We start from the raw sequence: 24,970 nt of genomic DNA on the forward strand, positions 1-24,970 counted from the left end.
AAAAAAAACTAACACTGTCAAACTAAAGATTTTTTTTTCAGCTAAATTTCTAGCTAACTGGAGCAAAACAAAAACATACAAAAATAAGAGACATTCTTGGGGCTAGCTAGAAGGTTGCAGAGTTGAGTGAGTGTAAACTGAAAGGAAAACAGAAGTGAAAACCAAGGTAGAAGAGGTGTGAAATACCCATTGAGCTAGTTCAATGATGCAGCTTACAAAACAAAGATAATTTTTATACGAAAGGTGAACTAGCAGAAAAAAAAATGTTAAAATCATTTTATGAAGGGATTTTATATCAAATAGGAAATGTATCTTACAGTGCTTTTATCATTTCTTCTTGCATCTTTTGTAAGGAATCCAGAAGCAGAGGAAGTGTAGTGTCATAATACTGATTCTGATGAAGCTGCGCCCCTTTCAATGCCAATACATACTGATTATGCAACATATGAAGTTTCATCGTGGCTTTGTCGTAACGTTCCTTAGCCTTTTCAGTTTCTTTCCCTGAAAAAAAATTCAATAAAGTTAGCAAAGAGATAATTTTAAAAGTTCTATCTTCACTATGTGCAAACTGAGTTACCACTATTTCATGTTATCTCATATATTTTATGAATAATCAAAAGGTTACTGAACACATACTGTGTTTATTTGCCAGTACTTTGTACAAAGGATGCTCTGAAGGAAGCATGCACTGCAGTAAATGTTTGGTGAATAAAGGTTAATGTACAATTTTTTGAAAAACTGTACAGATGTATGATCCTTCTCATCTTCAAGGAGCTCACACCAAACTGGAACAACAGTGCACATGAAATTGTATAACCAAGAAAACAAGAAAGTTTGTAAATAATGTTAAATTCTGAGGTCTAGGTTTGAGATATGAATAAAGACCAGGGAAGTCAGAGGAGTCTGTGGAGAAAACAGACCTTAAAAGATGAGGCAAGTCTGGAAAGGTATAAGAAAGACAGGATAGACAACAGTTCCTCCCTCTCACCCTCTCTTTCTCCATTTCTTCCTTCCTTTCATTCAGTAAATATTATTAACTGTTCACCCCCAGGAACTGTGCTAGACATTGAGAATTGAGTACTTGGCAAAACAGAGTCTTTGACATACAACCCATGGTCTAGTGATTTGGAATACTGAGTGAAAACATGAAGAGAATAAGCAATGTTCCATAGGTAAGCAAAGTAGTAAGCTCAAAGACAGCAAGTTTTGAGGAAATGAAGGAAATATGTCTGTACAGGTAGGACAGTTTTAGGTTGTGAATGACTTAGAAATCAAACAGAGAAATTTAAACTTGATACAGAAGTCGTCTAGGAGATGATAATTTTATGAACTAAAACTTTTTGTGGACTTCCCTGGTGGTGCAGTGGTTAAGAATCCGCCTGCCAATGCAGGGGACACGGGTTCGAGCCCTGGTCCTGGAAGATCCCACATGACGCAGAGCAACTAAGCCCACGCACAGCAACTCCTGAAGCCCCCGCTCGCCGCAACAGAGAAGCCACCGCAATGAGAAGCCCACGCACCGCAACAAAGAGTAGCCCCCACTCGCTGCAACAAAGCCCACGCGCAGCAACGAAGACCCAACCCAGCAAAAATAAATAAAATAAATTAATTAAAAAAAAAAACTTTTTGTGGTTCCTTTACTAAAATCATTCATAAAATATTTACAGACTGGCAATATAAATGAATGACTATACAAATAAATGAAATTTTTAAGCAGATCTTCAATGTTTGATGCAAACTGAACAAATATTTCTTGTCAATTATTTAGATTTAGTGAATAAACTTTTCAAAGTATATATTAATTTTTGCCCTCTATCCAAAGAGACTCCTGCAAATGAATCTTCCCCCAAAATAGATCTTATGTTGAGAATTTTAGACACCAGAGGCTCTCCTCTGCTTCCACCCTGTTCAGGCTCAGCATCCATCTGGGTATTCCCTATAGACAGGAGTCAGAAAAGTACTCCCTATTGGAGAATGTCCTCAGCCAAGGGCCAAAAGCAGAGAAAAGGCCAGGGATTTTGCAGACTGAGGAAACTCAGAACATGCTCAGGTATAGCAATAGAATTAGAACAATTTTCTTGCCTTTCTCATCACTTTTCTAATTCTGAGGCAAGGAACTACATCCAGCTGGTGAAAAAGGAAACAGAACTTTTCAGCAGACTGGTATGTCTCTATTACTAACAAATTCTAGTGTTTCTGGATACTAGAACCACCACTGACTTCTTCCGGGGAGCTGCATATAATATTTTACAGAGCATAATTCTCTAGCCAAAGACCATTGGCTGGTTCCTATTCAGAGGGATATTCATAATTGTCCAAGTTATTCACAAAATGTTGCCCTGGATAACCTATTTCACTTTATAACATAAAGAACCTGTTGATGAGAAAATAACTTAATCACTAGAGTATATTTCCTAACCCTTTCACAGCTGACTGGAAAGAGATTCTAATACAGAGTGAAAGAGATTCACTACAGTGGGAGGATGGGAGCAAACATATTAATTCAGTTCTGATATGAAGGGGTCAGAAAAAGATAACATTAGCCATCAAACGAGTGGGTTTTCTCACTTTTTGACTGCAAACCACAGGATAATATATTTTACACCATGAACTAGTAAATAATCATATAAATTTTTAAATACATAACTGAAATAAATTCATTAAAAAATTCTTCCCCTTATTATGAAGGATGCTCTGTGATTTTTTTAAAACTATATCTTTGAATTATGAATTTTTAAAAATGTTCATTCAGAAACCAATAAATTTTTTGCCTCATCTAATATAAATCCCTAGAGTAGTTGTAACTTCCTCTGTATGGCATTAACTTAGGAATTAATAAACCACTTCAATAATGCTAATCACAAATGATTTTTTAACATTCTCAGGAACACATCTGCCTACATGTTCACAGTTACTTTAATAATTTTTTCATAGAATACTATATTTATTTACCCATAAACATTGCTACTTAGCATCCTTCTTGCAGAAACACATTTCTAAAAGAGCCAGTACAATTGATACATCTACGGCCAGCCCTGCAGCCTTCCTCTAAAATGACAACCCCCTTTTCTGCTTACCCACATGAGTCAGGGGGAGACTCCTATGTGAAGATACCACCCAAGATCCAAATTGTATTCCCAACGAAATAGGTACCAATCTTTTGGCTGGGAGCTATGTCACATTAATGCCTGAACACCTGCTGGAGTGAAAGTCCATGAACATTTGCTGCAGAAGTTGCCAGAACAGCCCTTTCTAAGGCCTTTTTCCTTGAGTTGGTTTTGTTTTGCTTTGTTTTGTTTTTGATTCATCATTTTTAAACTAGTTTAAGTTGCTGTTGCTTGGAATTCAACAAATTCTGACAACAGACATTTCAAAAGTTCACGTACAATTATGCAGATAAATCTAAGTAATAAAGAAGTCTTCTGGGGTCCACGTGTTCATAATAAGAAAATAAGGCAACAATATTTGAGTATTGTATTCTAATTTGTTGATTTTTATTATAAGTTAAAAAATTATAACTAGTAAATTCAATGAAGTCCATATTTTATGTCACTTCTTTAAAAATATTGCTTTTTATATGAACTCTATTATTCCCAATTAATTACTTAGATTTTTTAGTGTAACTTCAAGAGTCAAGCTCTCCACACAAACATTTTCATGGAGACATTTAAACCATTTAAACCACCCATCTGTCCTCCTATTTGCACAGATTTTTAAGCTGCACACTACCCATCTGTCTTTCTAGCTGGTGTAGAAATGATGCATGAAATATACAACACTCAGCTCACTAAGATTTTATAATCCAAAATTACATCAGAAAAGTTAAGAACTTCCCAAATAATTTTTTTCTCTTTATCAGATACAGTGTATGACCAACAATCTGAAGAAGGCTATCATAGCCAAAATCTAATTATCAATCGCTTACCAGTGGTCATTAGCAAATTTAGAAAACAAATGCTTTTGAAAACATCTGAGGCAGAATCCATTACATTAAAATAATAATACATAATGCTAAAAGATTCTTTAAAAACAGCTTTGGGTCTAAAACTGAAAATGGGGTATGTCATAGTAAGGCTCTTTTGTTGGTTTGTTTGTTGTCCTCTACGCTCATAGACACTCGTGCACTTGGTTGTAAGATGTACTTGGGCATGCACCCCATACTTCCTCCCTTGTAGACATGAACAAAAAGTTTCAAAAACATGCTCATTTGCCATGATTTGAAACGGGATTCTATTGTAGTTTTTCTTGATTTGTTTTAAAATAAACATTTAGGGTTCCAAAGAGACTATGTAAGTAAATTCAAGAAATAGTGTGAAAACCAAAGTTACAACTAAAATTTTTTTTTTTGCGGTACGCAGGCCTCTCACTGCCGTGGCCTCTCCCGTTGCGGACCACAGGCTCCGGACGCGCAGGCCCAGCGGCCATGGCTCACGGGCCGAGCCGCTCCGCGGCATGTGGGATCCTCCCAGACCAGGGCACGAACCCGCGTCCCCTGCATCGGCAGGTGGACTCTCAACCAGTGTGCCACCAGGGAAGCCCTAAATTTTTTTAAATTCCATTCACGTAAAATATATTGCAAAATACTACCCACCACCATTCCTGCCACACAGCTTTTTGGTTCAGAATATATCTCAGATCAATATTATACTTTCTTAACTTTTAAATAACTACACTTGAGCTTAAAATTAATGTGAAGTACACAGAGTGAATAAATTCTAATGACAGACACAGAATCATACCTCTGTTGCTGTATGCTTTTTTTTTTTTTTTCCCAAATGATGAGAAGCACTGAAGCAGGAAATGGAGTTATTCTATGTGTCAATTAACAGGGAGAAAAACATTCAATTTTTCCTCCTCCACATAATGAAATTCACAAAGAGACTGAATTACAATTCTTTTCCACCACTTGTTGACAAACTCGTTTAATGTTTGTAGTAACAGAGTGTGTATACGGCGTCATGCCACAAACAATATTATGAAGCCAGCAAAACTCAATTATGTATGTTTGACATTTATAAGAGACAGGCTAGACTAGCCATTAAGCTAGTCTAGAAAGTCAAGTATTTTTTATTATAAACTTTTGAAGCATTTACCATTTGTTAAATATTATGGTGAAAAGTCTCTGGATAATAAATGAGAAGTGATTATTTTCCAAAAGTAAACTGCAAGTAGTCTCTGCTTTGATTTGGATAAATATTCTCCCACCTTAACATTTTTCCTTTCTTTCAAAACGTTCCTCCTCAACTATATAACGTTTACTTATTACTCTGAGTAAAAAGAAAATGAATGAGAATTCATCTTAACTTACAAGTTATTTGGCCTAAATGTCCGCATATGTTTTTTCACTTGGAAGCTAAAGTTCAAGTATGATATGTGGGAACAATGAATGAGCTACCTATTTTACTCAGTGATGTTCTGAGTCAATTTTCATCTCAGCTCCTCCTTTGTTTAGCTGTGCAACCCAAGCAGATCATTTAATCTAAATTTTAGCTTCTAATTTTTAATCCTGGGAGTTAAATCGTGTGCCCTTCTCCATCCATTGGGTTGTGATGGAAATCAAATGGCAGAAAATTGTCACAATGCACAGTTAACAACAAAGGCTAAAGAAGATACAGAATTTGGAGAGCTGAGAAAACCTTTTTGATTATATGCTCCTATGAAGCATTAAAAAAATACAAGATGTATATCCACAGTGTGCTAGCTTTAATAAATTTCCTAGTATAAAAAAATTTGATGTATCAATCAAGAAATATTTATTGAAATGCATTATGAGTTTTAAACTGTTCAAGGAACTAAAACAGTGATATTTTAAAATTCAATATAAAATACCTTTAAAAAGCAAGCTCTCTAGTTTGGAAATAACAAGCAAGGAAATATCATTTCCTTGCATATAGTGACTGCTAGATTCAATTGACCAACAGTCTTTTTAATAGCCTATAAATTGAATGATATACCATGGTCAAAGCTATATTCTCTCTTTTTCCCTTAATTATTTATTTATTTATTTGGCCACACGGCTTGAAGGATCTTAGTTCCCCGACCAGGGATCAAACCCATGCCCCTTGCAGTGGAAGCCGGGAGTCTTAACCACTAGACCGCCAGGGAAGTCCCAAAGCTATATTCTCTAACTGCAAAGCTGTGCATGGGGGGATTCTGAGTAGCTGGGCAGCAGCATAATTCTGAATCTCCCACATATCACCTAAAAATATAATAAAGAACAAAAAGAAAAACAAAACCTGCACCCTCAGTATAATAGGCAGAGAATGTCCAAATTTAAAATTTTCAATGAGTAGAAAAATAAACATCAAATCTTTGCAAATGATCTCTCACCCTCCCACTGCAAGCATTCATGGACACCAAAGACTGTTCTGAAAAAAAAAAAAGAAAAGAAAAATGCACTAAAGAGAGAAGAGAAGAGATAGCAGTATGCCTAAGACTCATCTAAAACCACCATAAGAATAAGAAGATCCACCCTACATGTGAAAGTACTGAAAACGTGTAATGGTAGGTCACCGAACTGACTACAAGGAAGGGACGTAAAAGTGCATATGGAAGATAAAGGAGGCAGTCTTAGAAAGGTAATACTTCAGGCAGAAATGGTTAAAACGAAGGGACTTTGGTAAAGGGAAAAAGAAAAAATCCTGCAGAAAAAGAAAATAAAGAAAAATAAAAGGACACAAATCTTTGTCAAGAACATGAAAAGAATGAGATTCTATCCTACTTGGCAAGTTAAAAAGTTAGGCTGCCTCAGTTTCATGGATGTGGCCAAAAGAGACAAGACTCTTGGGACAGAGACAAAGGACGTTTATTTCTCACAGCAGTATGAGTAGCTAAAGTATAGTCATTTGTGGACAAAAGACCATAAAGTCAAACAACGACCAACAAATTCACAGAAAATGTATGTACCATGTATAACAGATAAAGGGCTATTCACTATAATACACCTTTTAAATCCTTAAAATTTTAAGGAAAAAAAAGACCAAACTTCAATTTTTTTAAATGGGCAAAAGAACTCGCTAAAAAATAAATACTTTAAAATGGCCTTTAAACATATAAAGAGGTGGTCAACCTCAATCCCTCACTCATAATAAAAGAAATGCAAATCAAAATTATGTACCAAATTGGCAAACACTGTTTTGGCAAGGATGTGGGGAAACTGATACTCATACATATCTAGTGGGAATGTAAATCAGTATAATTTTTATAGAAGGAAATTTGGCAATATCTAACAAAACTACACACACGTTTATATTTTGACTCTGCATTCACACTTCTAGAAATTTATGCTTAAGATATTCTTTCAACAATAAAAAAAAACCTTACACACAAGCTTATTCATGGTAGTAGTGTAAATAACTGAAAAAACTACAAATAAACTATATGTCCATACATAGGAAAGTGCTTGAATAACTTATAATGAAGTGCTATGCAGCAATTAAAAAGAACAACAAAGAAATCTACAAACTGAAATACTGAGATCTTTCAGGATACAATGTCAGGTAGAAAATCAAAATAAAAAAACATATCATAATATTGTAGTTTTTGTATAAGAAATAAAGAGATATAGTTAAAGAAGATATAGTTCTCTAAATATCTACTTTTGTACAGTTCTGACTTTTGAAACCATTAATGTCTAACCATTAACAAAATAAAAAAACAAAATCAACAAGGGTAAGAGCAGAAAAACAACCTAAAATGGGACACAATAGAAACAAATGAACCCAACTGTATTTCCCAGTGAGTAATGTAACCACACTGAAAGGAGTGGGGAAGGAAAGCATTAATCCAAGTAACTTTGGAAACAGTATTTGACTACAGAGGAAGACTAAAGACAAAAAGAGGTCTAAACAAATACTGAACTGTAGTCAGTAGGTTTCTTTTTTCAGAGGCATAAATTAGCAATTCTGAAATTATCTTCTGTTATTTTAGGATTGAACAAGTAAGTAGATTGTGAATAATAGTAGCCAGGTGTCTCACTGTCAGAGAAGGAATTTACAAATACATAAATAGGAAAAGACAGAATGAACTATTTGGTGTTCAACTGGAATTGGAAATATCAATGTGAATACTTCAGTTTTACTATAGATAGAGCAATAGGTATAGAAATAGGCACAGATGTATTTGTATTTGTATTTGTGTGTGTGTATGTGTGTGTGTGTGTGTGTGTGTGCATACATTTGTTTATTTCTTATCTATATCCATTGAAAGGACCTAAAACAAAGACATCCCAGTAGCAATGAGCACACCCAGTGCCCAAATATTGGTTTCTAAATACTATTTTCTACTAAATGGAACTATAGCTCCTTAGGGAAATGAAGCAAGACCTAGAGCAGAAAGGGTATAAGATGAGCCAGAAAATAAGTGCTCAATAAATAACAGGAACATGTCAAAAGGACAGAAGAACCAGTTTTTGTTTCTCTCTCATGTACAGACAAAGAAAAGGATAAAGTAAATGTGCTAAAATATTAATATTTAGAGAATATGGGTGAAATATATATGGAAATTCTTTGCAGTATTCTTTCAAAATTTCCGTTGGTCTGAAATAATGTCAAAATAAAAAGTTAAAAATGGAAAGTTGTAAAAATTGATTAAAGCTCAGAAGTACCTGAATATTCACTAAATTAAAAAATTCAGTTATTTAGCCTAGAGATTAAAAGTCTCAGTGATAGAAAAAAATTTAGTTTTAATATGTATGTTTCAAAGCAGGTATGCTTACACTATAGGTAATATTAATAGATAAAAACAGCCAGAATTTAAAAAAAAAAAAAACTATCATTCTGCTTCATAAGACTAGTCAAGTGTGTGGGAGAACAACATTTACAGCAAATTAAGGGAATTCATCCTTTAAATCTTTATCCAGATTCCATGACGTCCTAAGTTCTGTGAGAGACACATATTCATAGTCTCTTCCTTAAAAATACTTGACAAGAAAATTAAGATGGAGGTTCACAAAACAGTCATCATAATGTTAGGATATAATTGTAGAAGAGGGAGTGTAGAGATCACCATATATTTAGTATGGATAACCAACTAGTCATGATCTAAAACTCCTAATAATGTGCTATAATATACAAGGTTATCTAATAAGTTGATGAATATTCTTAATGAAATGGTTTAAAAGCCACAGGTTATGAGTAGAATATATCTAGAAGAAACTTCATATTGGTTTCCTTGTGGAAAAAAAAAACTGGGTAATACATGGGAGAAAAAGTTTTCACTGTCTACTTACTGATATGTACCATGTGATTTTGAATTTGGAACCATATAAGTATGAAGAGGGAGCCCATGAACCCCACTAAGGGGGGAAAAATGGAATCTCAAGGGAAATTCCCCAAGCTCTCACCAGTAATCTAACCTCTTATCTGAATAAGGCTGTAGCCTCTCGCACTATTTCAATGAATAAACTGCCCTTGCTCTTAGCTAAGACCAATCCATTCCCTTGTGTACTAAATCCATTCTCTAGTTCTACACAACAAGGACATTGCTCCAGCAATTCTTCCTTCATTCTGCTGCCTCATCAACTTTTCCTTCTTCATGGGAACATTTTTGTCAGCAAACAAGCTATAACAGCTCCTAATCTTTAAAAAAAATTCCCCCTTGACTCTACTTCTTTTACTTAACTCCCTATCTCTCTCTTTCCCTTTACTGCAAAATTTCTAAGATTTGTGTATACTAGTTATCTCCAGTTTTTTTCTTCTCATTCTTTCTTAAACCCATCCCATTTAGGTGTTTCCTTCTATTGTTCCACTGAAACTGTTCTTGTCAAAGTCACCAATAACGCACGTTTTGCTAAATCCAAACTTTAGTCCTCATCTTTTGTCTTAGCAGCATGCAACTGCAAATCACGTGATCACTTGTTCTTCTTTGAAATCCCTTCACCCCATCTGGCTTCCAGAATAATAATATTCTTTTGGTTTTCCTTTTATCTTAGTCTTCTTTACAACGTCCTCCGCATTTCTGTGACTTCTTAATGTTAGGCTCAGACTTAGGACTCTTTTCTATCTTAATTAACACCCTTTGTAATATCATCAAATCTCATGGCTTTAAATATCAACTAACAATCTGATTGATAGTTCAACCCCAGAAGTCTCGCTGGAACTCCAAAATTAGAGATCCAAGTGCAAATCTGACATCTCCACTTAGATGTCTAATAAGAATCTCAAAACCAAACGCCTGATCTTCACCTCCAAATCTGCTCCTCCTCTATTTTTCTCCATCTCAGTAACAACAATGCCATCCTCCCCATTGCTCAGGCCAAAAATATTGGAATCATTCTTGACTTCTTTCTCTCACACTCTACACCTAATTCATCAGCAAATCCTTAAGCTCTACTTTCAGTATATAATAAATCCTCAGTATCCATGGATTCTATATTTCCATGAATTCAGACCTACTGCCTAAAATTTCTTTTTAATCCCAAAATTGATACACACAGTGCTTTTCAGGTCAGTCATGGACATGCACACATGCAGAGCAGCAAAGGAGTCACCTGATACACACATTCTCAACTGAGGTTGAAAAGCTATGCTCGGCCTTTTGTTTCAGCTCTTCTACTGTAAACTCGTTTTTGTAGTCTATTTAGTTCCACACTTTTTGCATTTTTGTGCTTTTCGATGGTAACTTTGCCTTTAAAATGACCCCCAAGCAGAGTGCTGAAGTGCTGCCTAGTATTCTTATGCTCAAGGAGGCTGTGATGTCCCTGATAGAGCAAATATGTGTTAGATAGCGTTGTTTAGTCGTGAGTTATAGTACTGCTAGCTGTGAGTTCAGTGTTAATGAGTCAACAATATATATTAAAGAAGGTGTCTTTAAACAGAAACACACAAAAAACAAACTGATGTATTGATCAACTGTCGAAAATGTTGTGACCCTGCTTAAAGGGATCTAATCCCTTATGTTATGCTCACCAGGGGCAATGATTCAGTAATCAGCTAATGCTAATTTAGTATTCACAGTGACTTTTTAGAATATAATGACCATAAATAACAAGAATCAATTGTACATGTATCCAGAATTTGCCCGTTTCTCACCACCTCTGCTGCTACCACCCAGGTCCAAGCCAGCATGAATCCTTGCCTGTATTACTCCAATAGCCTAGAAGTAATCTTACTTACATCCTTCCCCAACCACTCATATGATTCTCAACAAAGCTACCAGAATTATCCTGTTAAAATGTAAGTTCATGTCATTCCTTTGCTCAAACCCTCCAATGGTTTTCCACCTTACTCAGAGTAAAAGTTCAAGGGTTTTAAAAGAACCAGCAAGATCCAGGGTAAGCTGTGCCTCCCGTACCACCCACCATCATTCTTCCTCTCTGACCTCATCTCATACCTCCACAACTTTCCTTTATCAATCCCTCAGTTCCAGCCACACAGGTGTCTATACCACTCCTCAAATATGCCACACATGATCCCATCTCAATGACTTTGCTTTGGCTTTTCCCTCTACCTGGAGTACTCTTTGCCCCAGGTAATCACATGCTTCACTTCCTCACTTGTTTCACTCTTCATTTAAATGTCTTTCTCCATGACAACTAACCTGATCATCCGCTCAACATCCTATCTACCTACCATGTTTTCTCCACTTTACCTTTTACCACCTAACATACTATATGTTTCATTTATTTATTTTACTAATTAGCTATCTTCTGCTCTAAAATGTAAGCTCAAGGAGGCAGGGATTTCCATGTGTTCTGTTATCTACAAGATCAGTTATGCAAATAACAGTGCCTGGCACATAACAAGAAAATGCACAAATTAATATAGTTCTTACTTTAAAAAAATAAATTTAAACTTAAATAATTTTTTTAAAATTAGAAGTTATAGAAAGATTACAATTTTACCTTCTGCATCTGTTTATATCATCTTTCTAGTAATCAAGTCCAAAACTAATATTGTTAAGGAGCTCACCTATAAAATATAGAGGAAAATCAGCAAAAGGACATAACTTCTCTTAATCTCGTTGTATATGAAACTTAGCTTTGTTTACTTAATAAAACTAAGCAAAATAGGGACAAACCATATTATTGAACTTTCATATTATTTTTAGGATGTTATCTGCAGAATATAAATTAATCATGTAGCATATTCCATCCCACATAACATCTCAGCATCTGATGCAAATATTACAGCTGTCACTCTAATTTCTGCAGCTTTAACCCAATGTAAATTAGACTAATAACTAAGAGCGCCATTACTCTTTATGACCTTGTAAAGGTCCTATCATATTAAGCTCCATGCAGTGAAAAGCATTCATGCCATAAATTAGCTGCTGAAAGATCATGTATTAATAAGTAGGTCCAAAAAAGACAAATCCTCCCACTTTCAGGTCATTTCAACAAAACTGATAACCAATAAACATAGCCTGAACTCTACTTTGGTCTTTAGTAGGTCATGTATCCAAAATGCATTTCTTTCATATGCTGAACTGAGAGGTGAATTTGAATTTCGGAGTACTTTTCTAGAGGACCTCCATGCATCATCCATACATGATTCTGATTTTTTAAAATCTCCAAGATTTGGTGATTATCAAATAAGAAAGCCAGTTGCCATTCTTAGTGGACTCAAAATAAGGAAATCAACTAAAAGAGCCTTTTCCAAGTTTTATTCATTTTTTAGATTTCTTTAAACATAAATTTAACCATCTGTCTCAAGTCTGGACTCAATTCAAACTGGTTTTCATATTAAAGTACTCTAAAGAGAAAACTCAATGGATCCAATCAATTTTAATTAGCTATAAAATATCACAGAACTATTCATAATACATGAAGAGGCAATTTAAGAAAATCTACTTCCCAATTAGAGAAAAATTTACTTTTGAATGAGTCTTCCAATTAATTCCCCACAGTTCTAGCAGTAGGTACCCTCTTACTATGTCTGCTTAGGGTAAGTGAGGGCGTGTAAATAATCAGGGATATTACCAATCCTTTAGCATTCTTCTTTGTTTCTCATAGAGAAAAAAGAATTTGAAAAGGAGTTTGTTTCCCTGCTCCTGTTATAAAAGGGGTGAAGAGAGCTCCTTTCAAACTTCTCTAGCCTGACTGGTACGGGCATGTACAATGGGGAAGAGCTCATCCTATCTTATTTCTTTCCTGAATATGATGTGCAATAAAGCAGAAGCATTCAAACTTCTACCCATGTAAGAGAAGCCACACAAATGTCTTTGTGGGTATTTTGAGGCTTGGTAAATGTAAAACCATAGTTATATGGTTCCCTGGTGGCACAGTGGTTGAGAGTCCACCTGCCGATGCAGGGGACACGGGTTCGTGCCCCAGTCTGGGAAGATCCCACATGCTGCAGAGCGGCTAGGCCTGTGAGCCATGGCCACTGAGCCTACGTGTCCGGAGCCTGTGCTCTGCAACGGGAGAGGCCACAACAGTGAGAGGCCCGCGTATCGCAAAAAAAAAAAAAAAAAACCATAGTGTAATTCTAGCCATCAGAATACATAGCTGTGAAGCAATTGTTTTGACCATCTTTTCTAATATTTCAATATATCTTCAAGGAAACTAAAAAACTTCAAACCAAAATCATATTTAAATTCACTTAATTCAATACCACCTGGTTCAATATGCTATTCCTTATTTTTTATAAAATTAGGATATACTTACTCTTAAAAAATACTTTTTAACTTTAGAAAAAGGTACTACATGGTAATATGAAGAAGGATGTGCATATAAGTATATAGGTAAACCTGATGTATATTTTCTACAACATAAACAAGTGGGGATTGACCAGAGAGCAGAAGCAAAAAGAACTACAATCCTCCAGCCTGTGGAATGAAAACCACATTCACAGAAAGACAGATTAAACTAAAAACGCAGAGGACTATGTACCAGATTAAGGAACAAGATAAAACACCAGAAAAACATCTAAATGAATGGACATAGGCAACCTTCCAGAAAAATAATTCAGAATAATGATAGTGAAAATGATCCAGGACCTCGGAAAAAGAATGGAGGAAAAGATCGAGATGATGCAAGAAATGTTTAACAAAGACATAGAAGAATTAAAGAATAAACAAACATAGATGAACAATACAATAACTGAAATGAAAAATACACAGAAGGAATCAATAGCAGAAAAACTGAGGCAGAAGAAAGGATAAGTGACGTGGAAGACAAAATGGTGGAAATCACTGCCATCAAACAGAATAAAGAAAAAAGAATGAAAAGAAATGAAGACAGCCTAAGACACCTGTTGGACAACATTAAATGCAGCACTTGAGACCTCGGGACACATATAGACTGAAAGTGAGGGGATGGAAAAAGATACTCCATGCAAATAGAAATCAAAAGAAAGCTGGAGTAGCAATAAACATATTAGATAAAATAGACTTTAAAATAAACAATGTTAAAAGAGACAAGGAAGGACACTACACAATGATCAAGGGATAAATCCAAGAAGAACATATAAGAATTATAAATATTTATGCACCTAACATAGGAGCACCACAATACATAAGGCAACTGCTAACAGCTATAAAAGAGGAAATCAACAGTAACACAATAATAATTGGGGACTTAAACACTGCACTTACACCAATGGACAGATAATCCAGACAGAAAATTAATAAGGAAACACAAGATTTAAATGATGCAATAGACCACATAGATTTATATAGGATATTTATAGGACATTCCATCAGAAAACTGCAGATTACACTTTCTTCTCAAGTGCACACAGAACATTCTAAATGACAGATCACATCTTGGGTCACAAATCAAGCCTTGATAAACTCAAAAAAAATGAAATCATATCAAGCATCTTTTCTGACCATAATGCTATGAGATTAGAAATCAATTACAGGGAAAAAAATGTAAAAAACACAAACACATATAGGCTAAACAATATGATACTAAATAAGCAAGAGATCACTGAAAAATCAAAGAGGAAATCAAAAAATACCTAGAGACAAATGACAATGAAAACACGACGATCCAACACCTATGGGATGCAGCAAAAGCAGTTCTAAGAGGGAAGTTCATAGCAATACAATCCGACCTCAAGAAACAAGAAAAATCTTAAATAAACAATCTAACCTTACACTTAAAGGAACTAGAGAAAGAAGAACAAACAAAACCCAAACGTTGTAGAAGGAAAGAAATCATAAAGATCAGAGCAGAAATAAATGAAATAGAAACAAAGAATACAATAGCAAAGATCAATAATACTAAAAGCTGGCTCTTTGAGAAGATAAACACAGTTGATAAACCTTTAGCCACACTCATCAAGAGGGAGAGGACTCAAATCAATAAAATTACAAATGAAAAAGGAAAAGTTACAATGGACACTGAAGAAATACAAAGCATCGTAAGAGACTACTACCAGCAACTCTAAGCCAATAAAATGGACAACCTGGAAGAAATGGACAAATTCTTAGAAAGGTATAACCTTCCAAGACTGAACCAGGTAGAAATAGAAAATATCAACAGACCAATCACAAGCACTGAAATTGAAACTGTGATTAAAAATCTTCCAACAAACAAAAGTCCAAGACCAGATGGCTTCAGAGGTGAATTCTACCAAACATTTAAAGAAAAGCTAACACCCATTCTTCTCAAACTCTTCCAAAACTTTGCAGAGGAAGGAACACTCCCAAACTCATTCTATGAGGCCACCATCACCCTGATTCCAAAACCAGACAAAGATACTGCAAAAAAAAAAAAAAAAAAATTACAGACCAATAGCACAGAAGAATATAGATGCAAAAATCCTCAACAAAATGCCAGCAAGCAGAATCCAGCAACACATTAAAAGGATCATACACCACGATCAAGGGAGATTTACCCCAGGGATGCAAGGATTTTCAGTATACACAGATCAATCAATGTGATACACCATATTAAAAAATTGAAGAAAAAAAATCATATGATCATCTCAATAGATGCAGAAAAAGCTTTTGACAAAATTCAACACCCATTAATGATAAAAACTTTCCAGAAAATGGGCATAGAGGGAACCTACCTCAACATAATAAAGGCCATATAAGACAAACCCACAGCCAACATCGTTCTCAATGGTGAAAAACTGAAACCATTTCCACTAAGAACAGGAACAAGACAAGGTTTCCCACTCTCACCACTATTATTCAACATAGTTTTGGAAATTTTAGCCACAGCAATCAGAGTAGAAAAAGAAATAAAAGGAATATAAATTGGAAAAGAAGAAGTAAAATTGTCACTGCTTGCAGATGACATGATGCTATACATAGAAAATCCTAAAGATGCTACCAGAAAACTACTAGAGCTAATCAATGAATTTGGTAAAGTAGCCAGATACCAAATTAATGCACAGAAATCTCTTGCATTCCTATACACTGATGATGAAAAATCTGAAAGAGAAATTAAGGAAACAATCCCATTCACCATTGTAACAAAAAGAATAAAATACCTAGGAATAAACCTACCTAAGGAGGTAAAAGACCTGTACTCAGAAAAGTATAAGACAGTGATGAAAGAAGTCAAAGGTGACACAAACAGATGGAGAGATATACCATGTTCTCAGATTGGAAGAATCAACATTGTGAAAATAACTATACTTCCCAAAGCAATCTACAGATTCAATGCAATCCCTATCAAATTACCAGTGGCAAGTTTACAGAACTAGAACAAAAAATCTTAAAATCAGTATGGAGACACAAAAGACCTCGAATAGCCAAAGCAATCTTGAGGGAAAAAAATGGAGCTGGAGAAATCAGATTCCCTGACTTCAGACTATACTACAAAGCTATGGTAATCAAGACAATATGGTACTGGCACAAAAACAGAAATACAGATCAATGGACCAGGATATAAAGCCCAGAGATAAACCCATGCACCTATGGTCCACTAATTTATGACAAAGGAGGCAAGGATATACAATGGAGAAAAGACAGCCTGTTCAATAAGTGGTGTTGGGAAAACTGGACAGCTACATGTAAAAGAATGAAATTAGAACACTCACTAACACCATACACAAAAATAAACTCAAAATGGATTCGAGACCTAAATGTAAGACTGGACACTATAAAACTCTTAGAGGAAAACATAGGAAGAACACTCTTTGACATAAATCACAGCAAGATCTTTTTTGATCCACCTCCTACAGTAATGGAAATAAAAACAAAAATAAACAAATAGGAACCTAATGGAACTTCAAAGCTTTTGCAGAGCAAACTATAAACAAGACGAAAAGACAACCTTCAGAATAGGAGAAAATATTTGCAAACAAATCAACGGACAAAGGAGTAATCTCCAAAATATACAAGCAGCTCATGCAGCTCAATATTAAAAAAACAAACAACCCAATCAAAAAATGAGCAGAAGAGCTAAATAGACATTTCTCCAAACAAGACATACAGATAGCCAAGAGGCACATGAGAAGCTGCTCAACATCACTATTAGAGAAATACAAATCAAAACTACAATGAGGTATCATCTCACACCAGTTAGAATGGGCATCATTAGAAAATCCACAAACAACAAATGTTAGAGAGGGTGTGGAGAAAAGGGAGCCCTCTTGCACTGTTGGTGGGAATGTAAATTGGTACAGCCACTATGGATAACAGTATGGAGGTTCCTTTAAAAACTAAAAATAGAATTATCATATGAGCCAGCAATCCCACTAGTGGGCATATGCCCAGAGAAAACCATAATTCAAAAAGACACATGCACCCCAATGTTCATTGCAGCACTATATATAATAGCCAGGTCACAGAAGCAACCTAAACACTCATCGACAGATGAATGGATAAAGAAGACATGGTACGTATATACAATGGAACATTCCTCAGCCATAAAAAGGAACAAAATTGCGTTATTTGTAGAGACGTGGATGGACCTAGAGACTGTCATACAGAGTGAAGTATGTCAGAATGAAAAAAACAAATATCGTATATTAATGCAAATATGTGGAATCTAGAAAAATCGTACAGGTGAACCGGTTTGCAAGGTAGAAATAGAGACACCGATGTAGAGAACAAACGTATGGACACCAAGGGGGGGGGGAAGTCGGGGGGGAATGAATTGGGGGGAAAAAAAGTGGAGATTACAGAGAACCAAAAAGAAATCTGGGAGTGAATAAACTCATAACAACTTTCAGAACAAATGAAGAAAGACGATGAAGTCCACTAAGACTGTAAAACTTAGGTTAATGTGTTAAGTAGACACATGAAAGATTTAAGAAAAGACCCACATCATAATTATCCAGGCAAAATCTATAATGTCTAAAATGAAAAATATACTACATTAGATTAAAGGCAGATTAGACACTGCAGAAAACAAGATTAGTAAAAGTGTAGATACAATCATGGAAACTAACCAAAATGAAACAGAAAGCTAAAAAGACAAGGGGAAAAAATAAACAGACCATCAGTTGGCTGTGAGGCAAATACAAACAGCCGAATATACATGTAACTGGAGTCTCCAAAGGACAGCAGAAAGAGAGACGTAGATAGAAAATATACATGAAGAAATAACGGCTGAAAGTTTTCCAAATTTGATGAAAATTATAAACTCTCAGATATAAGAAGCTCAACAAACACAAGGAGAAAAAAAACTTACAGGAACGCACATCATAATCAAATTGCTCAAAATCAACAATAAAAAGGAAATCCTAAAAGCTGCCAAAGGGATATAAAACATGCAGAGCAACAAAGAAAAGTATTAGAACAGATTTCTCCTTGACATGGCCAAAGGGCAACATCTTTAAAGACCCAACAGGGAAAAAAATACCTGCTAAAAGAAAATTCTACATCCTACAAAAATATATTTCAAAATCAAAGGTGAAATTAAAACTTTTTCAGATGTACAAAAGCTGAAAGAACTTACTACGTGTAGACTTACATTACAAGAAATGTTAAAGTAAGTCATTCAGGCAAAAGTAAAATGATACCAGATGGAATAAAGAATGCTAGGAAAGATAACTACATGGATAATCATATAAGATGTTTTATTATAATTTTACAGATACTTGACTAAACAACAATATTAACAATATAGTACAAAGTTAAAAACATATGCAAAAGTAAAATATATCACAACAATAGCACAAATATAGGAAGACTATATACCAGTGTAAGGTTTCCTTATTATACACAAGGTGATATAACATCACTTGAAGGTATACTATGGTAAATCAAAGATAAAATAACAAAAGAAAAAGTTACAGCTAATAAGACTAATAAAGGAGAATAAACAAAAGAAAAAACAATAAACAAAAGAAAAAGTTACAGCTAATAAAGGAGATAAATGGGAATCTTAATAAATTTTTTTCAATTATTCCAAAAGGAGGCAGAAAAAAGGAAAAGGAGAATAAAGGACTGATGAAACAAAGAGGAAAAAAAACTGCAAGATGACAGATTTAAACCTAACATTGTCAAAATCAATCACATTATAGTCTAACTATCCCAGTTAAAATGTAAAGATTATCAAGATAAAAAAGCAAGACCTAATTATATGCTGCTTATAAGAAATGCACTTCAACTATATAAAGACTAAAAAATGTTGAAGTAAAAGGATGATAAAAAGATATATCATGTAAACACTAATTGAAGTATCTAATATTAATATCAGATAGAACAGATAACACAGCAAAGAATACTACCAGGGATAATAAAGGTCATTTCATATGACAAAAGAGTCAGGGCATCAAGAGGATACAACAATCATGACTACTTTTACACCCAATAACTAGAGTTTCAAAATACATTAAGCAAAAAACTGACAAAACTATGAGAAGAAATAGACAAATCTACAATTACAGTGGGAGATTTCAATTGCCCCCTCTCAACAACTGATGGAACAAGTAGACAGAAAATCAGTAACAATCTAAAAACTTTTAATAACACTATTAACCAACTGGCCCAAGATAGCAATATAGACCACTGCAACCAACAACAGCAGAATACATATTCTTATCAAGTGCACATGAAGCATTTACCAAGGTAAACCATACTATGGGCCATATAACATGCATTCATAAATGTAAAAGGAATAAAGTCACAAAAAGAATATTCTCAGACTAAATGAAATTAAATTATAAATGAAAAATAGACTTTTTTTAATGTCAAATCTTTAGGAAACCAAATACATTTCTAAATAACCTATGTATCAAAGAAAAAAAAAAAGCCAAAAGGAAATACTTTAAGTATTTTGAACTGAAGAAAAATGAAGACACAATACATACAAATGTATGGAATATTGCTAAAACAGTCCTTAGGGAAATTCATAGCACTAATGCCTACATAAGAAAAGAAGATAGTTCTCAAATCAATGATCTTAGTTAGCTTCCAGATTAAAAAAAAGAAAAAATAGAAAAACTGGTGCAAACTAAGCCTCAAGCAAGCAGAAGAAACAAAAAAAACAAAGATTAGAGCATAAATCAATTAAATAGAAAGCAGAAAAATAGAAAGAAAATAAAGCCTAAAGCCAATCTTTGAGAAGATTAATAAAATTGATAAACCTCTAGCCAAAATGATTAGGGATAAAAGAGAAGACACAAAGTACCAGTAACAAAAATGAGAAAGAAAATATCACCACAGATTCTACAAATATAAAAAGGTGGATAAGGAAGTATTCTGAACACCTTAGTACCAATAAATTAAACAAATGAAATGGACAATTCCTTGAAAGATACAACCTACTAAAACTCAAAGAAAAAGATAAACTGAATAGCCTATATGAATTAAAGAAATTGAAGTTATAGTTTAAAAATCTTAGCAAAAGAGAAAAAAATAAAGCAAGCAGACGCAGATGGCTTCACAAGTGAATTCTGCCAATATTTAAGAAATATTATAAATTGAACACAAACATTACTAAGAGGGGGCAATCATAGAGAGGACAGTATTATCCTTATACAAAAATGAGACAAAGATATTAAAAGAAACAGACATATTTGAAAATCCATAAAAACTTAGTCAACCATATCAAACAACATAAAAAATAATAATACATCATAACCAAGAGGAGTTTATTCCAGGAATGTGAAGATGGTATAATATTTTTAAAATGTGAAAATCAATCAAAATAATTCACCATATCAAGGTAAAAGAAGAAAAAAAATATCCATCTCCACAGATATGGCAAAAGCATTTGACAAAATCTAACATCCATTCTTAAGCAGGAATAAAAAGGAACTTCTTCAACCCGATAAAAGGAAAAACGTTTGAAAAACTACAGTTAACTTCATATTTATGATGAAAGTCTTTCCCCTAAGATCAGGGACAAGACAAACATGTTTGGTCTTTCTACGTCTGTTCAACACTATACTGAAGGGTCTAGCTAGGGCAAAGAGGCAAGAAAAAGGAAAAAAAAAAAAGACATCCAGATTGAAAAGGAAAAGGAAAACTATCTTTGTTCATAGACAATATGATCTTATAGGAGTTCTTTTGAGAAGTCATCTACTCTTTCTGATGATGAGGTGATGGCAAATGTTTCCATTTACGGCCATTATGTCAGAACCTTAGTTTGGATACAAGCTTTATGGATTCACAAAATTGTTTTATGGCAAACTTAACAATGTGCTTAACCAACTAAAAGTATTCAGAACTTAATATGCTATAGGAAAGTAAAACCTGTGTATATTGCATCCAAGAACTTATTATTCCATGCTCTAATGAAACACTCTAGTAACTTCAGCTAAATAGGCTAAAATTATTTTGGTTGTTCTCAGCATACATGTTATAAATAATAATCAACAGACTAATATCCAAATTAGTCCAAGTCAATTTAAGAAAAACATTTGTTCCCTTGACACAGCATAGAGCAAAATGACTTTGATATTTAGTGTATATTATTCAATACCAAAACATTTAACTAAAATGGTGCTATATTCATATTACAAATGAATGTTATATTTTACATTAGACAACATAAATCAGTGTTCCTTTGGATATAAATTCTAACATTGAAAATTTAACGTATTTTGTGTAACCCATACAGCAGGGATCAGGAATTTGGAATTTCAGTATTAACCCAGGCCTCCAGCTGATCTGCTACTGCTGCTGAACCTCCATTTCCAGTAACTGAACCCTTGATGCCAAACCAATTCTTTTTTTTTCATATATTATTACCCTTTTTTTTTCTTTAACATCTTTATTGGAGTATAATTGCTTTACAATGGTGTGTTAGTTTCTGCTTTATAACAAAGTGAATCAGTTATACATATACACGTTCCCATATATCTTCCCTCTTGAGTCTCCCTCGCTCCCACCCTCCCTATCCCACCTCTCTAGGTGGTCACAAAGCACCGAGCTGAATTCCCTATGCTATGAGGCTGCTTCCCACTAGCTATCTATTCTACGTTTGGTAGTGTATATATGTCCATGCCACTCTCTCACTTTGTCAGAGCCTACCCTTCCCTTCCCCACATCCTCAAGTGCATTCTTTAGTAGGTCTGCCTCTCCATTCCCATCTTACCCCTAGGTTCTTTATGACCTTTTTTTTTTCCCTTAGATTCCATATATATGTGCTAGCATACTGTATATGTTTTTCTCTTTCTGACTTACTTCACTCTGTATGACAGACTCTAGGTCCATGCAACTCACTACAAATAACTCAATTTCGTTTCTTTTCATGGCTGAGTAATATTCCATTGTATATACATGCCACATCTTCTTTATCCATTCATCCAATGATGAACATTTAGGTTGCTTTCATGTCCTGGCTATTGTAAATAGAGCTGCAATGAACATTTTGGTACATGACTTTTTTGAATTATGGTTTTCTCATGTTATATGACCAGTAGTGGGATTGCTGGGTCATATGGTAGTTCTGTTTTTAGTTTTTTAAGGAACCTCCATACTGTTCTACATAGTGGCTGTATCAATTTACATTCCCACCAACAGTGCAAGAGGGTTCCCTTTTCTCCACACCCTCTCCAGCATTTATTGTTTGAAGATTTTTTGATAATGGCCATTCTGACCGATGTGAGATGATATCTCATTGTAGTTTTCATTTGCATTTCTCTAATGATTAATGATGTTGAGCATTCTTTGATGTGTTTGCTGGTAATCTCTGTATCTTCTTTGGAGAAATGTCTATTTAGGTCTTCTGCCCATTTTTGGATTGGGTTGTTTGTTTTTTTGTTATTGAGCTCCATGAGCTGCTTGCAAATTGTGGAGATTAACCCTTTGTCAATTGCTTCATTTGCAACTATTTTCTCCCATTCTGGAGGTTGTCTTTTGGTCTTGTTTATGGTTTCCTTTGCTGTGCAAAAGCTTTTAAGTTTCATTAGGACCCATTTGTTTATTTTTGTTTTTACTTCCATTTCTCTAGGAGGTGGGTCAAAAAGGAGCTTGCTGTGATTTATGGCATAGAGTGTTTTGCCTATGTTTTCCTCTAAGAGTTTGATAGTTTCTGGCCCTACATTTAGGTCTTTAATCCATTTTGAAATTATTTTTGTGTATGGTGTTAGGGAATGTTCTAATCTCATACTTTTACATGTACATGTCCAGTTTTCCCAGCACCACTTATTGAAGAGGCTGTCTTTTCTCCACTGTATATTCTTGCCTCCTTTAACAAAGATAAGGTGACCATATGTGCATGGGTTTATCTCTGGGCTTTCTATCCTGTTCCATTGATCTATATTTCTCTTTTTGTGCCAGTACCATACTGTCTTGATTACTGTACCTTTGCAATATAGTCTGATGTCAGGGAGCCTAATTCCTCGAGCTCCATTTTTTGTTCTCAAGATTTCTTTGGCTATTCGGGGGTCTTCTGCGTTTCCATACAAATTGTGAATTTTTTTGTTCTAGTTCTGTGAAAAATGCCACTGGTACTTTGATAGGGATTGCATTGAATCTGTAGATTGCTTTGGGTAGTAGAGTCATTTTCACAATGTTGATTCTTCCAATCCAAGAACATGGTATATCTCTCCATCTATGTGTATCATCTTTAACTCCTTTCATCAGTGTCTTATAATTTTCTGCATACTGGTCTTTTGTCTCAAGTAGGTTTATTCCTAGATACTTTATTCTTTTTGTTGCAATGGTAAATGGGAGTGGTTTCTTGATTTCACTTTCAGATTTTTCATCATTAGTGTATAGGAATGCCAGAGATTTCTGTGCATTAATTTTGTATCCTGCTACTTTACCAAATTTAAGTTTTCTGGTAGCATTGTTAGGATTCTCTATGTATAGTATCATGTCATCTGCAAACAGTGACAGCTTTACTTCTTCTTTTCCGATTTGGATTCCTCTTATTTCCTGTTCTTCTCTGATTGCTGTGGCTAAAATTCCAAAACTATGTTGAATAAGAGTGGTGAGAGTGGGCAATCTTGTCTTGTTCCTGATCTTAGTGGAAATGCTTTCAGTTTTACACCATTGAGGACGATGTAGGCTGTGGGTTTGTCATATATGGCCTTTATTATGTTGAGGAAAGTTCCCTCTGTGCCTACTTTCTGCAGGGCTTTTTATCATAAATGGGTGTTGAATTCTGTCAAAAGCTTTCTCTGCATCTATTGAAATGATCATACGTTTTTTCTCCTGCAATTTGTTAACATGGTGTATCACGTTGATTGATTTGTGTATATTGAAGAATCCTTGCATTACTGAAATAAACCCCACTTGATCATGGTGTATGATCCTTTTAATGTGCTGTTGGATTCTCTTTGCTAGTATTTTGCTGAGGATTTTTACATCTATGTTCATCAGTGATATTGGCCTGTAGTTTTCATTCTTTGTGACATCTTTATCTGGTTTTGGTATCAGGGTGAAGGTGGCCTCGCACAATGAGTTTGGGAGTGTTCCTCCCTCTGCTATATTTTGGAAGAGTTTGAGAAGGATAGGTGTTAGCTCTTCTCTAAATGTTTGATAGAATTCGCCTGTGAAGCCGTCTGGTCCTGGGCTTTTCTTTGTTGGAAGATTTTTAATCAGAGTTTCAATTTCAGTGCTTGTGATTGGTCTGTTCATATTTTCTATTTCTTCCTGATTCAGTCTTGGCAGGTTGTGCATTTCTAAGAATTTGTCCATTTCTTCCAGGTTGTCCATTTTATTG

General features: G+C 34.7%; 1 protein-coding gene across 7 annotated transcripts in view; it reads right to left on the minus strand.

Moving 5' to 3' along the window:
* FER (FER tyrosine kinase) overlaps nt 1–24,970 on the minus strand; it is a 468,208-nt gene that overhangs the window by 344,212 nt on the left and 99,026 nt on the right. For all 7 annotated transcript variants that reach the window (XM_069540597.1, XM_069540596.1, XM_069540595.1 and 4 more), the window contains one exon: nt 318–501. In XM_069540597.1, coding sequence (XP_069396698.1) covers nt 318–501 — 184 coding nt within the window. The remainder of the gene's footprint in view (nt 1–317; nt 502–24,970) is intronic.

Source organism: Delphinus delphis, chromosome 3 (assembly GCF_949987515.2).
Source record: "Delphinus delphis chromosome 3, mDelDel1.2, whole genome shotgun sequence".
In the NCBI taxonomy this organism is placed as follows: domain Eukaryota; kingdom Metazoa; phylum Chordata; class Mammalia; order Artiodactyla; family Delphinidae; genus Delphinus; species Delphinus delphis.